At 42.5% G+C, this 16,329-nt stretch overlaps 1 protein-coding gene across 1 annotated transcript in view; it reads right to left on the bottom strand.

Moving 5' to 3' along the window:
- LOC147013086 (von Willebrand factor A domain-containing protein 7-like) overlaps positions 1 to 16,329 on the bottom strand; it is an 83,996-nt gene that overhangs the window by 30,630 nt on the left and 37,037 nt on the right. The window contains exons 13-16 of the mRNA XM_085854637.1: positions 8,451 to 8,669; positions 3,099 to 3,268; positions 2,884 to 3,001; positions 1 to 76 (exon numbers count right to left, since the gene is read on the bottom strand). The exon at positions 1 to 76 is cut by the window's left edge and continues 129 nt beyond it. Of these exons, the coding sequence (XP_085710763.1) occupies positions 1 to 76; positions 2,884 to 3,001; positions 3,099 to 3,268; positions 8,451 to 8,669 (583 nt within the window). The remainder of the gene's footprint in view (positions 77 to 2,883; positions 3,002 to 3,098; positions 3,269 to 8,450; positions 8,670 to 16,329) is intronic.

The raw sequence follows: 16,329 nt of genomic DNA, 5'->3' as shown, positions 1-16,329 counted from the left end.
ATGAAGAAGTCATCATATGTACCATCATTGGAAAGCACGATGGAGACGTTTATCGATTCACCTGGCTTCATCATTGCTAGATAGAACAAAACAAGGTTTTGGTCAATGCACAGTGATCAAAAAGCACGATGAAATTGCAACATGTTGACAATTGTGGAGTGACTTGTGTGCTTCAATGACCCAATAAGCTAGAGTGGACAGGTCTAACCAAACCAGGCAGGTCCTGAGGGTAGGGGACAGACAAAGTATCGTCTAAATCTTGAGGAGTAAAGCCCAACACAAAAAATAGGGGCAATACCCCTGGGCGCTCACCTGGTAGCAGCTGGATAAGAAAACCAAGGAACCACTGGTAGGCGTGGATGATCCACAAAATATTTACCGGAGAAGAAAGTAAATACCTATGGATGTTTTTTCTTTATACCATGCCGAATTTTGGTACATCATCTGTGATGAAGGTTGTGGTCAAGTTTCATCAAAATTGTGTATGTAGTTTCTGAGAAGAGAGAAAATACCTATTTTGTGCAGTAATCCTCCCATAGGACCCCTTAGGCCCGACTTTTTGTAATGCCGTGAACAAACTTTGGTACATCACAGGTGATGAAGGTTGTGGTCAAGTTTCATCGGAATTGTGCGTGTCGTTTCGCAGAATTCTGATAAAATTAATACTGCATACTCATGGAGAATTTGCAACCACACGAGTAAAATTAGCAAACAAAATACAATGTCTGATTATGATCAACCCGATGACGACGATTTATCTAAATTACAAATGAGATGTTAGTTTTATAACGTTTGATCACTCCCCCTTCAATAGAGGGTGTGCATGTGACGTCACCACATTTTCGATCCGCCATCTTGGAGTACAAGTTGACAAAGTGAAACTACATCATTGTACAGTATTCACATCTGTTGAAATAGGAGTTAAAGTGGTGAATTTTGCATTGTATTTTGTTGTAGTAATCATGCCGATTGGGAGGATCGGTTGGCGTATCATCGACTGCCCACAACCAACAATATAAATATTTCGCTATGGAGGCTCGACTTCGAGCTATGATGGGTAAAGAGGGATTCAGAAGGAGACTCACCGCATTCCAAGAAACGGGAAATTTGTGTTTTACTTCTCAATGTCTCATTACTTACAAGAGGTAAGGTGTGCGTGTGTGTGTGTGTGTGTGTGTGTGTGTGTGTGTGTGTGTGTGTGTGTGTGTGTGTGTGTGTGTGGAAATGAGACGGTCAGGACAATAGTGGTAAAAACACCAATGTGTAAAGTGTGATGAGTTAAAATATGTGAAAACTTTGTGAACATCAAAAAAACATGTCACACATGAAGTACAAACAGGACATAGACACACACATTACAAATCAATGTGCGTGTATGTCTATGTCCTGTTTTATTTTAGTTTTAATCTTTTGGAAACAAAGCTGAGGCTCGTGGAAGAGCTAGATCACTGAATGGATCAGGATGCAACACAAAAAAAAGGAACAGAAGAAAAAGGGGGGAAACACCAACAGCAGGGTTGAGAGCCAAAATAGAGGGACACATACAAATTAGGGATGTAGGGGAGGAAAGGGGGGTATGGGAGGATGCTTGTGGTGGACAAGATGGATACAGTAGCAAGCTCTCAGGAAAAACTGGAAATCTGGAAGATGGGGGATTATCTGAGATAGTGATGAACTGTCTTGATAAGCTGTCTTGAAGGCCTGCAGGGAAAAATGAGATTGAAGAGAATGTGGAATTTGATTCCACAGGCAGGTAAAAAGAGGAACAAAAGATTTATAGGCGAGTCGTGATTCGAGATTTTTTTTTTTTTAAATACAGGATATACACATCATGATTATTGAGATATTGTGTTTTTTACCAAATTCAAAAAAATTGGCTCTTCTTGGTATTTGGGTTGCCGACCCCTGGTCTAGAGTGTCTAAAGTGGTGAAGGGGTCTAAAGTGTTGAAAGGGATCTAATAGTCTAAACTCTAAAGGGTCGATGGGATCTAAATGTCCAAAGTGTACATTTGTAGTTGCGAGGTCTCAAGGTCGAAAGGGTCTAAAGGGTATTAAGGGATCTAAAGGGTATTAAGGGTCGAAAGGATCTTAAAAGGACTAAAAGGGTAAAAGGACTTAAAAAAAAAGTACTGAAAGGACTGTCCACTGTCTCCCACACCAACTCTCTGTCTTCACCTCCCCCCATCTCCCCCATGCTTTCCCGTTCTTCAAAGCAAGAAGGCAGTAATGACATTAGGAGGATAAAATTAATGAAGACATTAAAATAAATGATGATCAAGATCAAATTAAATTAAGAGGTTAAATTAAGGGGGTTGAATTAAACAACGACGAAACATCTCGCAAGATCAGAGAATCTTGTGAAATGTGATGGACATACAAACCGATTACATTTTGAGTTAATTAACTAATTCTCTCACCACCTGGATGAAAATTAAAAAGGGTTCCATAAGTTTTTGCACATCGACGTCATGAATCATCATCCCGAGTTTCAAAACGATCCATTAAGCTGTCTCAGAGGAGTAGGAAAAAAAAAACGAAAAAAAAGTTAATGGACCCATGGAAGGAAGCATGGACTGAAGGACATCATTATACCTTTAACAGCTCGTCTCAGACTTCGTCAGAGAGGAGCTAAAAACGTTAAGCTAAGTAAGCGAGTTGAACATGAAATCAAACCAAAATTCAGAAACTTATCAATTAAAAGTTTAATTCGTCATAAAATTGCTCTTTAGCTTTAGAAACAGAACTTAATCAAACAAGTGTCACATTAATGCAAGTATATTTCTTGGAAAGAGCCACAGGGGGGAAAAACGATATATATATATATTTGGCATCCACAACACAAGATACGATAACATTATTTTTGTCATTCAGACACAACTTACTCGTCTCGCCACGAATTCGACTTAAGCGGATCTTCTCGATGAACACCAACTCCGTTTGCAGCCTGCAATACTTCTCTGTTCCTGCTGCGGTTCCACACATGCCCACCATCATGGGTTCCTGCAGGCATTGAAATCAAGAAGTTGTCACATCACTTGTATCAATTGGAAATATCCTTTCATGTCTGCATAAGAATATTCTGAAGAAACATACTTACCAATTTGGTGAAGCGAGCACGCACAGAGGTCGCACCACTCAAGCTGCCATTGAGTGGTTGTGCAGAGAAGCGCTGGACAACACCGCCCTGCGCATTCAGGATAAGAACCTCGTCGATAGAAAAGTTTCTATTTACTCCACTTGGTTTCACCTGCAGTGTGTATTCCTTGTCTGCATGCCGTGTGGGAATGAGAGGAAAGGAAACAAGTGTGGGACAAACTTCTCCTTCCAGAAGGGCAGATGAGTGAAGCCACCATCTCATCAGTGACCTGCAAAAGTATTCACCCCCTTCCAATAAATCCACATTTAGATGAGTTACGAATTATTTAGAAACAATTTTTCCAAACGAACTTTTTTATTCATAACTGAAGAGATCAAGATAAACACTGTCATAGTTGAAGGAGGTTACATGTCAGGAAAATATGCAAAAAACATGTACAAATCAAAATTCACTGGTTGTAAAACGATTCAGCCCCTGAGGTCAGCATCTTGTAGAAACACCTTTTGCAGCAAAGACTGCTATGAGTGTTTTTGGGTAGGTCTCTCCCAGTTTTGTACAGCGCGATGGTGAAATCTTTGCTCATTCTTCACGTGAAAATTGCTCCAGTTCTGCCAAGTTTGATGGGGGATCATCAATGGACTGCAATCTTCAATCTTGCCATAAAAGTGGAAATGGGTTCACGTCAGGACTTTGACCAGGCCACTCAAGAACATGCATTGTCTTCTTATTCAGCCACTGTTGTGTGGCTTTAACTTTGTGCTTCGGATCATTGTCCTGCTGAAATGTGAATCTCCTACCAAGTTTCAGATTCAAAGCTGACTCAAATAGGTTTTCATCAAGGATTCTCCTGTGCTTTGCACCATCCATTGTCCCTTCTATCATGCAAGCTTGCCAGTCCCTGCTCATGAAAAGCAGCTCCATAACATGATGCTGCCGCCACCATACTCGACAGCAGGGATGGTGTTGACTGGGTGAAGTGCAGTGTTAGGCTTATGACAGACGTAACGCTTTGACTTTTGACCAAAAATTTCAACTTTTTGTCTCGTCCGACCACAAAACGTTTCTCCACATGCCTGCAGTATCATTAAGATGCTAGTTTGCAAACTCCATACGAGCTTTGAGATGCGTCTTTTTCAGTAATGGCTTCTTTGGCTTCTTTCTTGCCACCTGTCCATAGGAGCCAGCTTTGTGAAGGGAACAGGATATTGTATGCCTGGTGTTGACTTGATGGTTAGGGTGGTGGGCTTGGGATCCTAGGATCCTGAGTTCAAATCCCACTCGGCTGTTGAAATAATATCAGGTGGGGTTGACTGCCTGTCATCCTTCTGAGGTCGGCAAAATTAGTGCCAGCTTGCTAGTATACTGTGTCGGAGTGGCGACCCATCCAGGATTGTGTCCAATAGCCAAGGAGACTGCTTCGGCAGCATCAACGCTTTCACAGAGTATAGTCCCAATGGATGGATGGATGGGATATTTTTGATTGGTGAACAATGATATAGAGCCTTGCAGATCTCTTGAAGTCATTGATGATTTACAGTGAAATCACAAACCAGTTTCCTGCTAGCCCGGATGCTAAGTGTGGATGGGCGACCTGATCTGGGTAGAGTCTGGGTGGAATGATGCATCTTCCACTTCTTAATGATGGATTTCATCATGCTCAAAGGGTTAATGATCAAGTTTGAAATCTTCTCATAACCCTCGACTGAACGGTACTTCTCCACCACTTTATGTCTGACTTCTTTGGAAAGCTCCTTGGTCTTCATGTTTGCTTTGTTAGTTGACCACGTGAGTTGCCCCTTAAAACTCTTTTGCTAAGTGGGGGAGATTAATTTTAGCACTCCTGGAACATAGTTCCGGAAAGCTTATGGGATGGTGCGTCAGCCGTCCGTCAGTCCATCCATCCGTCCATACGTAAACACTTGCAACTTCTGGAATATGTCCAAACTTAGCGAAAATGTTATCTGGTATAGTGCAACTAAAGTTTGCTCACGGCATAAAAAAAAGGTCTGGGGGGTCGACAGAGGGTCAAAGTGGGTCCAGGTTTCACCACCCTAAATTGGTATTTGCTTTCTTCTCTGAAGCTGCATAAACAATTTGATGGAACTTGACCACAACTTTTATCACGGGTGATGGACCAAAGTTTGTTCATGGCATTTAAAAAAAAATCTGGCCTGAAGGGAGTTTACGGGGGGGGGGGGTGGGGGTGAGGAGGGGTTGCCCCTCAAAGTAGGTATTTGTTTTTTCTCCAAAATTACACACAATTTTGATAAAACTTGACCACATCCATCATCACCCATGATGTACCAAAGTTTCTTCACACCATTAAAAAAAGAAAAGAAAAAAAAAATTGGGATCTAGGGGTTATATGGGGGGGGGGTTGCCCCCCCAAATAGGTATTTAATTTCTTGTCCGTTACATGTTTTGTGGGTTGTCCACACCTTCCAGTGGTTCCTGGTTATCTTATACAGCCACTACCAGGTGAGTGCCCAGGGGTATTTCCCCTATTTTTCAAGTTATACCACTGATTACATACAGGTGAGACTTATTACACTTATTTTGTAACCTTTCAACCAAATAATTTTCTCCTGAAGTGATTTAGGGTTAACTAGGCAAAGTTTTTGAATACTTAATCAACTGAGAAACATCTGATTTTCTTAGTTAATCTAACTTATTCACATTTTAACTACATTTTGTTAGCTTTATCACTTTGGAGTAGTTTGTGAAGACTATATATTAAGTTTGATTTGAAAGCTTCATGAAATAAGAAAGAGCAATCAGAGATTGCAGACCCTCACCAGGACTTGTTTTGTGTGGTGCATTTTGAGTGGCAAATAAATGTAAGGATGTACTAAATGAAAGGTCGTTGATTGCAAATTAAAGGTTGCAATGGTGGAGTTGTAAATATGTAAAGGTCGGTCAAAGGGCTGAAGAGTTGTCAAGGTCAAAAGGTCTAAATGTGTCAAAATGGTCTTAAGTGTCTCAAGGGTTTTAAAAGGTCAAAAGGGTCTAAAGGGTTGAAATTGCCTCTCTCTCTCTATCGAGTGCAGCCTGTGGCTGCTGGTTGCATCATTGGTTGGGACGTGGCTATGCCGCTGATGCAGTGTCCCCCTTACCAGTACACTGGTGCTCATTTTGCTGACCTCGGAAGGATGACAGGTTGAGTCAACCTCCTGGTACATTTTAATTCAGCAGCCAACGGGGCTTGAACTCAGGATCCTCGGATCCCAAGCCGCCACCCTAACCACTAAGCCAACACCAGGCTTTGGAATTGGCTGAAGGGGTCTGAAGGGTCCTAAGATGTATAGAAAGGGTCGAAAGGTCAAAGGGGTCTACAGGGTATTAAAAGGTCTGAAAGATGTGAAGGTCTAAAGGGTAGAAAGGAGTCTAAGGGGCTTCGGGGTTCTATAGGGTCGAAGAGGTCTCTAGGCTCTAAAGGGTCGAAGAGGTCGATGGGTTCTAAAGGGTGTAACGGGATCCAAGGGGTCTAAAGGGTGTTACGGGGTCTAAAGGGTCTTCAGGGGCTAAAGAGTCTCAGTGGTCTAAAGGGTCTTAGTGGATTTTAGGGGTATTAGGGTGTCAAAGGATCTTAGAGTTCCAAAGTGTCGAATGGGACTGAGTGGGTGTTAGGGGGTTTTAAAGGGTGTTAGGGTTCAAAGGTGTCTTCGAGGGTTTTAAAGTGTGTTATTGTTCTAAAGGATATTAGGGGTGTTAAAGGGTGTTTGGGTTTGAAAGGATCTTAGGGTTTGAAATAACTTCAGTTAAATAGTCTTAGGGTTATAAAGGGTCTAAATAGTCTCAAAGGGTCTTTGGATTCTAAAGGCTTCAAAGGATGTTGGGGTCTTCTGGGGTCTTAATGGTTATTCAGGTTGGAAAGTGTCTAAAGGGTTTTAAGGGTCTTAAAGGGTCTTGGGGATCTAAAGGGTCAAATGTAATTCATACACAGACTCACATTCTGTGCGGACAAACAAACGAAAAATCACTCAGAGTGACAGTTGGTGAAACGGAACAGCACTCGGTAGAGCGCAGACCTCCACCAGGCTGAAGAGTTTACATTTTGTATCCCACTGATAGGTCGGATCTGAATCCAGACCTTAACCAAAATCGAATCGGCTTCTTCTCATCACCTAACCAACTCATCCACCTATGTTTGTCATAACTCATCTTCAACTTTTTCAGATATCGTGCTTTATATTGTTTTTGGCCCCGTCTCTCAATAGTGAAGAATCACTTAAAAAAATTCTCAGATCTGGATCCGGATTTGGATCTTCACCAAAATTGAAGCAATTAGTCCTTGTCGCACACCTAACATGTTCACCAAGTTTCATCCGAATCCATCCCCAACTTTTTCATTTTTGGGGGGATGCAATATCTTTTTTAGCCCCATCTCTCAATGGTGAAGAATCACTTAAAAATAAAAAAAATTCCTGTATCCAGATCCAGATTCGGATCTTCACCAAAAATTGAAGCAATTCTTCCTCGTGACACTCCCAATCTGTCCAAATTTCGTTGGAATGCATCCATAGCCTTTTGAGATATGGTGCTATTTATCGTTTTTTAGCCCTATCAATGGTGAAGAACCACTTTTTAAAAATCTTCATCAAAATTATGCATTGTTGTCCTTGGTCACCTACACATTTGAAAATTTCAGAACAATTGCTTGAAAACTGTGGCCAAAAATCTTGTGACAGACAGACAGCCAAACGGAAAGACAAAAATTTATTTTTCGCCAAATAATAAACAAGCAGTCATAGACTGGTACTTACGAAATGGTCAACTTCACGTCTGACCTTGTCTAATAAAAGCTGTCTCTAGAGAAGGTAGCGACGCAAACCAGAAGTTTCTACGATGATTCTGTACCAAACCATCAAAAATCGAATGTTTGACCTCATTGTGACCTTGACCTTTGACCGATTTTGACCAAAATCTAATCAGCATTAGCCATCACCCTCCTGAATCACGTGGTGTAATTTGACATTGGTAGCTTCTTCTGTTCTCGAGTTATTGTACCTACAAACAAACAAACACACACACAAACAGATGATGAAAGTCATCAATATACTTAAGAAATCTTTAGATTTCGTAAGTAACAAACAGACCAAAATGTAATGTCCTCTCCTCTGGCAAGGGTAATAAGCTCAGGTGGCATAAAAATCTGAAAACTTTGGAGGTAAATACTTTTGCAGGCGAGTGCATATTGTCTTCCATGCCAAATGTAGTTCGGCAAGGCAGTAATAGAAGGAAAAAAGGTGAGATAACTGATAAAGGAGGAAGAATTAAGAAAAAATATGGTTGGGGGGAAAAAAAATACAAAAAAAAATACGTAAAATTTGAGAATCAAGAAAAAATTCTGACCAGCTACAGGTCGTCCCTGAATAGGAAGGATGAAGCCATTTTTGTCATGCATGATCTGGTAAGAAAAGTCCTGGATGCTTTTTCCTGTGACGATCACATCACGTGGTGCTGTGCCTTCCATTATAAGACTCCAATTCCCTTGTGGAAATGGGCTACGGATCAGGAGCACCTTGTACGTTGGTGTGTCCACAATTTTCTCTCCATGTGTCACTGGAGATGCTGAAAAACAACAACATTTAAATCATAAAAAAAAAACAATTCATTATTCATCGTAAGCACAAAGAAGTTTGATGGTAATACAACAGAGATTACTCAAGGCAGGATGATCATCGATCAAATATAATCCAATCAAGCATACATCAAAAGGAAACAAAAAAATTGGCTTGTTTCGGTTTGCCATCTGAACACATGTAATGGCGCATGATGCTGGAAAAACATTTACTCACTTCGACTTCTTCACGAGTCACAATATAATTTTGAGAAGTGTCTGTGGGAATAGATTTCTGAACCACCAGACCAAATGAGCTGAAAACTGTTGTACTCAGAGTGTACACAGGAATGTTTTAAGTGGTAAAAACAAAAACAATCATAGTCCTTGAGGTTGACAGTCAGGGGAGGACCCCATTATTACCTTCATGTAAATATCGATGGCAAAACGTCGCTCCTGGTGGGGTGATATTAAAAATCATGCCAAATGTCGATCATACATCAATTCAATGGATAAAACTAGAACGGCACTATTCGACATCACGACGTCGACAGATATGCCTCCGTCCGCATCATTACGTCATAATACATACTTGTACCAAGTTTGATTTAAATCCCCGAACCCAGATTCAAAATATTAAATAATTATGGCTGCCAGACCATGCATCTGATCAGGATGAAATTTAAAATATATATATTCCACATGACTACAAGATCATAATTGGGATGTTTCGCGTCGAATGATGAAGCAGTTCAAGATAAAAAAATTTTTTTTAATTTTTTCGGTCAATCCAATATGGCTGGCTGCCAGGACATGTGACTGATTGATTATTCGTGAACACCCTGGTATCGCAAAAGCTTGGGGAGCATGTGGATAAAGTTTCCCCTCGATCCACCAAGCCAGTCTAGAGAGGAAGATTTTTAAAGGTTTTTAAATAAAGAAATTATGGCTGCCAAACCACATGACTGTTGACGTCATCAAGTCCTCCCTCCCCCCCCCCACACACACACACACACACGCACAATTTAGCCCAAGATGACACAAATTTTTTTATACAGTTCGGAGAAATTGTTCGACGTATGCAATTATGACGTCATAATGAAAGCCACCGATGACGTCGTAAAAAAAAAAATCATTTTCCACGGGGAGTACTTCACATTTGCCAAGTTTCAAATTTTTTTCCATGGAGCGGTTTCGGAGATACAGAAGTCAAAAGTTTTTCCTTTTTTTCCAACTTGGCTGCCACACCACATGATATATGATGTCATACTTATCATTAAAACATTCTACATGAGTAGTCACACCAATGGTGAAAATTTTGTGTCAATCAGACAAGCGGATACAGAGAAAAAATAAAATTTACATGGGCAGATGTACGTACGTACATGTAAAGACGGACAACCTGAAAACATTATGCCTCCGGCGACTTCATCAGTGGAGGCATAAAAATTATTCATCAATTTTACAGTGTGCCAAATGTAAAACACAGCAATTCTGGGGAAATTAACCCATCCATAATTCCGGGGCAAACATCCTTAGATAGATGGGTTCTTCACTCGTGTCATTTTGATTCATGGAAAAGTGCATTGATAGGTCTCAAATGTCTTTAAGAGATATTAAAAAAAAAAAAAAACTTCGTACCAATTATATTCTTAATTTTACAGTATGTATAATATCTACACTAATAAAAGGCAGTGTGTGTGTGTGTGTGTGTGTGTGTGTGTGTGTATCTCCTCCATAACTCCAAAACCATAAAACCTAGCAGCCTGAAACTTTGCATGCATACAAAGAAAACTCCAAGGAAGCGCATTAGTGAAACTTGGGTGTTTGGGTTGATTAAAACACTCCTTTTGAAGATAGTTAACTGCCTAATTTAATTATATCCTTCATCAGGCAATCCTTGGCCTCCTCGTTGTCTGGGGTCTCAAAGTCTTTTCCTTGGTAACCTCGCTGAGGTCTGAAGCCGCCATGTTTTTTGGCCTGGATGTAAACTCCAGATTTGAAAGTATCAGCAGTTCCGACTTCCCCAAAAAGTGTTGATTTGTCCAATTCGGACATTGCACGGGCAGTTCCTGGTGCATAGTAGTATCGAGGACAATTGGTAAATCGCTTGCCAAGCCAGGCATTCCGTTGGAGTGCTTGAGCCACTTACTAAGCTGTACAGTACATTTCGTGTCTTGATCGGGAACTACAGTTGACAGTTACGACGAGGTAGAGGTACGTATACAGCACACACGGACATGGTACATATGGGTAGATTTGGATCTGTACTGACTCTCCGGGGGTGTGTGGACATGCCATGCCTGTTATGGGTGCCGTGATGGCAAAGTTTCATGCCGTATCTAATGGAGGTTCTTTCACGTTTTCCTTTGTTCTCGCACCTGTTTCTAAAACATCTGGTCATCGAATTTGCTTTACAAAGGTTATATGGTTTCTCTTCGTGAGTTTCAAAGCAAAATATATTTGATCACACCCGATTTCTGAGCCGTTTGCAGTATAAATGTATTTTCTAAATTATCGAGCCAATTTTTTTCCCACTCGTCACACACAGTTGTTTATAACAAATGATGTTTGTGATCATCTCCTTAAAACGTCTATATAAATGGAACATTGTTTTTCAGTGAAAGCTACTCAAGGTTTCTGGGTTGTATGCACTACGTCCTGGAGTCGGTAATCAAACTGACTTGAACCTGACGATTCCCGATATCGGCCAATCGTGTGTGTATCTACATATGCGAGTTTCAGAATGTGGAATGGAGTCCTCCCAGGGCAGTTTTCTGCTCTCAAAGTTTTGTGCCGAGGGCTCTCTTCAGGATCATCGCTGAGCCCCGGACAGCTTCCAACTGTAGTTCGTTTGTTATAATAGTCCCAGGGATATTTTTTAGCTCACCTGTAAAGTAGTTCCAGGGAGCTTATGCGATGACGCGTCGTCCGTCCATCCACAAATATTTGCAGCAACTTCTCAAAAACTACACAAACGATTTCAATGAAATTTGACCACAACCTTCATCACCCATGATGGCATAAAAAAGGGGGTCTGAAGTGGTTCCCCCCCCCCCCAAAGAGGTATTTGCTTTCTTCTTAAACAATACACACAATTCCGATGAAACTTCCCGACAATCTTCATCAATCACCCATGATGTACCAAAGTTTGTTCATGACATTTGAAAAATCTGCTTGAAGGCGATGGAAGTGGGGTTGCCTCCCAAAATATGTATTTGCTTTCTTCTCCAAAACTACACATACAATTCCAATGAAACTTAACCATCATATCTTCACCACCTGTGATGCACTAAAGTTTGTTCACGACATTAAAAAAATTGGCGTCTCGAAGGGTCTTTGGGGAAAGGGGGTTTGCCCCCCAAAATATGTAGTTGTTTTCTTCACAGAAACGACACATAAAATTCCAATGAAACTTAACCATCATATCTTCACCACCTGTGATGCACTAAAGTTTGTTCACGACATAAAAAAAAATCCAAAGGTATTTACTTTCTTTTCCACTATATATTTTGTGGGTCATCCATGCCTACCAGTGGTTGCCTGGTTATCTTATGCAGCCACTACCAGGTGAGCACCCAGGGGTACTGCCCCTATATTTAATATCTCTGTGAGGTTCTTTGTCATCATTCCTGTAGGTCCAGCTATCATTGCTCCAACTTTAGCATTCTTCATCTTCCAGGATCTTCTCACTTCATTCTTGGAGTCTTGGTGTTTGGTCATTTTCTTGATTTCTGCATCGTTTAGTCCATAATCGCTGCTATCAACACCTCACTATGCAATGCCTTCTTCTCTTTTTTTTGTACCTAAGTATGATATCTGGTCGCAACGCTTTGTTTTCGATGTTCACACTCTATGGGATCATTAGTTCGTACGTGAGCAGTTGGTACTTCCATGTTTTCAGTGATTACTTTTGGTTCATGTTCCCACAAATTTTGTGGAACTGTGACATCAAAGTTTTTGCAGATGTGTCAGCGGATTACTTTCAAACTCTGTTGGGTCGTTGTGTGTACAGCTGTCCTCACATGAGTTTGTTTTTGTGTGTGTGTTCAGTCATTGAGCAGAACACAACATATCATTGTCTTTACTCACCCCACCTGTACCCCTCACCTTTCTCTCTTCTATTTTTTTTTTCATATCTATATATATATATATATATATATATATATATATATATATATATATATATATATATATATATATATATATATATATATATATATATATATATATATCTCTCTCTCTCTCTCTCTCTCTCTCTCTCTCTCTCTCTCTCTCTCTCTCTCTCTCTCTCTCTCTCTCTCTCTCTCTCTCTCTCTCTCGCATCCATTCTCTCTCTCTCTCTCTCTCTCGCATCCTCTCTCTCTCGCATCCTCTCTCTCTCGCATCCTCTCTCTCTCGCATCCTCTCTCTCTCGCATCCTCTCTCTCTCGCATCCTCTCTCTCTCGCATCCTCTCTCTCTCGCATCCTCTCTCTCTCTCGCATCCTCTCTCTCTCTCTCTCTCTCTCTCTCTCTCTCTCTCTCTCTCTCTCTCTCTCTCTCTCTCTCTCTCTCTCTCTCTCTCTCTCTCTCTCTCTCTCTCTCTCTCTCTCTCTCGCATCCTCTCTCTCTCGCATCCCTCTCTCTCGCACCCTCTCTCTCTCGCATCCTCTCTCTCTCTCTCTCTCTCTCTCTCTCTCTCTCTCTCTCTCTCTCTCTCTCTCTCTCTCTCTCTCTCTCTCTCTCTCTCTCTCCCCCCCCTCTCTCCCCATCCTCACATCCCTCCCTCTCACGGTGTAGCAATGTTTGGTGAGGCATAGCCCTCCCCACCTCCCCCTCCCCCTTTCCTCACTCTTCCCCCCTTCCTAGCTTCCACTCCCTCCTGCCTCCTCTCTCTCCCCTCCCTCTTTCACCATTCCCTCCCTCTCTCAACCCCTTTCCTTAAAACCACCAATCAGCAAAGCGATGGGTTGTATTTACGAGTTTAAAAATAAAAAAGAATGGCGAGTCTTGGTCTGTTGTGAATATCTCATTCGTAGAGCTTTTCAAATGAATCTCCTATAATTAGATGTAAACACACTCCTCCATGAGCATAAGAACACTAAAATGGAGTATTAAAATTAATTAGAAAGAGAAACACATCTTTTGCTTTAAGGACATTGATGAGAATGTAGTGCAGTCAAACATAGCCATTTGGGATCACAAGTGGGAATGTCATAAACCAGAAATGATTCTCTGTGGAGAACAACAGACAGAAACAGATTTGCATCACCTCTCAAAGCTGGAAATGAACTGCTGTGAAGGACATGAGCCAGCAGATTACTTTTTGTCCTGTCATATTGTTAGTAAATCTCTAAACTCGATTACTTTTGTTGCAAATGTATTGGTTTTATGCCATAGTCATTTAGACTGGTGCACAGGTCAGGTTAGGTATGGGAGTATGCACTGGAGCAGTGCCAGTTTCTGCCGGTACTACAGGGGCCTCCGGCTGGCCAGCCCCCAGGCAGATGCCTGGCCCAACCACAACTTCTCGAGATGCCGATCAACCTGCTGCAACCATGAGGCACGTGGTCAGCCCATTGGCTTCCTTCAATCATGAGGCTCCCTCGCTGAGAATCTGGTGAACAGAATCAGCATCATGAAAACGAGCTACATGTCCATACAGCCACAGCTGACACTCACGGACGTTGCAGGTAACAAATCTCATTTGAGTCTCAGCAACTGCTCGTTGGACACAAAGTCTGACCAGCGATAGCCAAGGATTCTCCGAAGAGACCTGGTACCAAAGGAATTGAGTCTCCATATCAGATCCCTGGTCAGCATCTAAGTCTCACATCCGAAGAACAAGACTGGAAGCACCAAGCACCTGAAGACTCAGACTTTCGTCTCCTCACACAGGTACTGGCAGCGCCACACCTCATGATCTAGTAAATCCATGACTCCCCAGGCCTGACCCAGATGTCTAATGACTTCTGACTCACAACCAGCAGAGACATGAATATCACTGCCAAGGTAAATCAATCTCTCCGTGACCTCAACATCCTCACCACAAACAGGAACAGACAAGATAGCAGCATCCAAGATGTCATTGGAAGCCTGGATCTTAGTTTTGACCCAGGAAACCCGTAATCCCAGCGGCTCCGACTCCTCATTCAGCGCCTCGAGGGCCCCAAAAAGATATCCAGAGTCTCTGCAAAGATAACTGCATCATTGCCGAAATCAAGGTCAGAGATCTTGCCATTCCCAAATGATGCACAGCAGCTTGATCTCTCCGATATTCTCCCCAGAATCCAATCCATATAAGTGCTGAAAAGTGTGGGGGCCAGTGCACACCCCTGATGAACTCCAATAACAACTGGAAATAAGTTGGAGATGGTATCACAACATCTCATAGCACTCTCAGTTCCAGATTATCGTTCAGATGCCAGATTGATCAGTTTTGGTGGCACTCCGCGAAGACCAAGAATCCTTCAGAGGGCATCCTGATTTACTGAATCGAACGCTTTGCCGAGATCAACATAGGCTGCAAGCAGCCCCTGCGTAAACTCTCATCTGTGTTCAGTGAGGACCCGAAGGGCAAGAATACAGTCATTCACTGACCTCTTTGGTGTGAAGCCTGACTGCTCTATGCCTGGTGTTTGCTTAATTGTTAGGTTGGCGGGCTTTAGATCCTAGGGTCCTGAGTTCAAATCCCACTCAGCTGTTGAATTAATACCAGGTGGGGTTAACTCGACTTGTCATCCTTCCGAGGTCAGTAAAATGAGTGCCAGCATGCTGGTATACTGTGTCGGAGTGGCGTCCCATCCCGGATTATGCCCAATGGCTAAGGAGACTGCAAAGGCAGCACCAACGCTCTGCACAGAGTATGGTCCCCATCTCCTCCTCCTCCTAACTGCTCTGAGCACTGGTACTCAAGCAGATGGTGGTGAACCCTATCAAGAATTATCCAAGCAAATACCTTGCCTGGCACTGAGAGAAGCGTCACCCCTCCGTCGTTGTTGCAGTCCTGGAAATCACCCTTCCCTTTCCAGGGAGGGACAACAAGGCCTCTCTTCCAGTCAGTTGGGATGACGCCTGTGTACCAGGCAGAGCACAGAAACTGCATGCAACGACATGAGTACAGCATTTCCACCAGCTCTCCCGCCTGACAGATTCCTCGCACATAGTCCTCTTTTTCCACCCTGAACAGTTTTGCGCCTCAACTCCCTCGACAGCTCAGCTTTGCCATTCATCCTGGCCCTGCGACTCTGGTCAATGGTATCCAGTGTCCCTCGAGAGACAAAATTCTTCTTTGCCCCATGGTGAGTTCCAAGACATCCACCAACAGCATTAGGGATAGGACACTACAGGCACCAACCCAAAGAGACCGCCTCAGGTAAACCCAAGGAGAGCACCATCTGGTGGACGACACCTCAGCACCACCCTGACACACACTACCTCAATCTGACCCAGGACGGTTACCCTGTGGTTTTTCTCCCATCATCAAAGAGTGGGGTCCCAAAGGTTTTGCCCCAATCCCATCATCCGTTGAGCTGCCCTGTGGAGGGCAGCTGCATAGGAGGTACTCCCACAGAGTGGGTTTTCAATTTTCTTTGCGTTTTTCTTGTGCTTTGCAAAGTGAAGGGTATTTCGAGTGCAAATCCTGCCACCATCCTCCTAAAAAAATGTAACCCAACTGCAGGAGGACACC

This window comes from Eptatretus burgeri, chromosome 14 (assembly GCF_056783735.1).
Source record: "Eptatretus burgeri isolate ZD-2024b chromosome 14, Ebu_testis_v1, whole genome shotgun sequence".
Classification (NCBI taxonomy): domain Eukaryota; kingdom Metazoa; phylum Chordata; class Myxini; order Myxiniformes; family Myxinidae; genus Eptatretus; species Eptatretus burgeri.
This window is presented reverse-complemented; position numbering and strand designations above follow the sequence as displayed.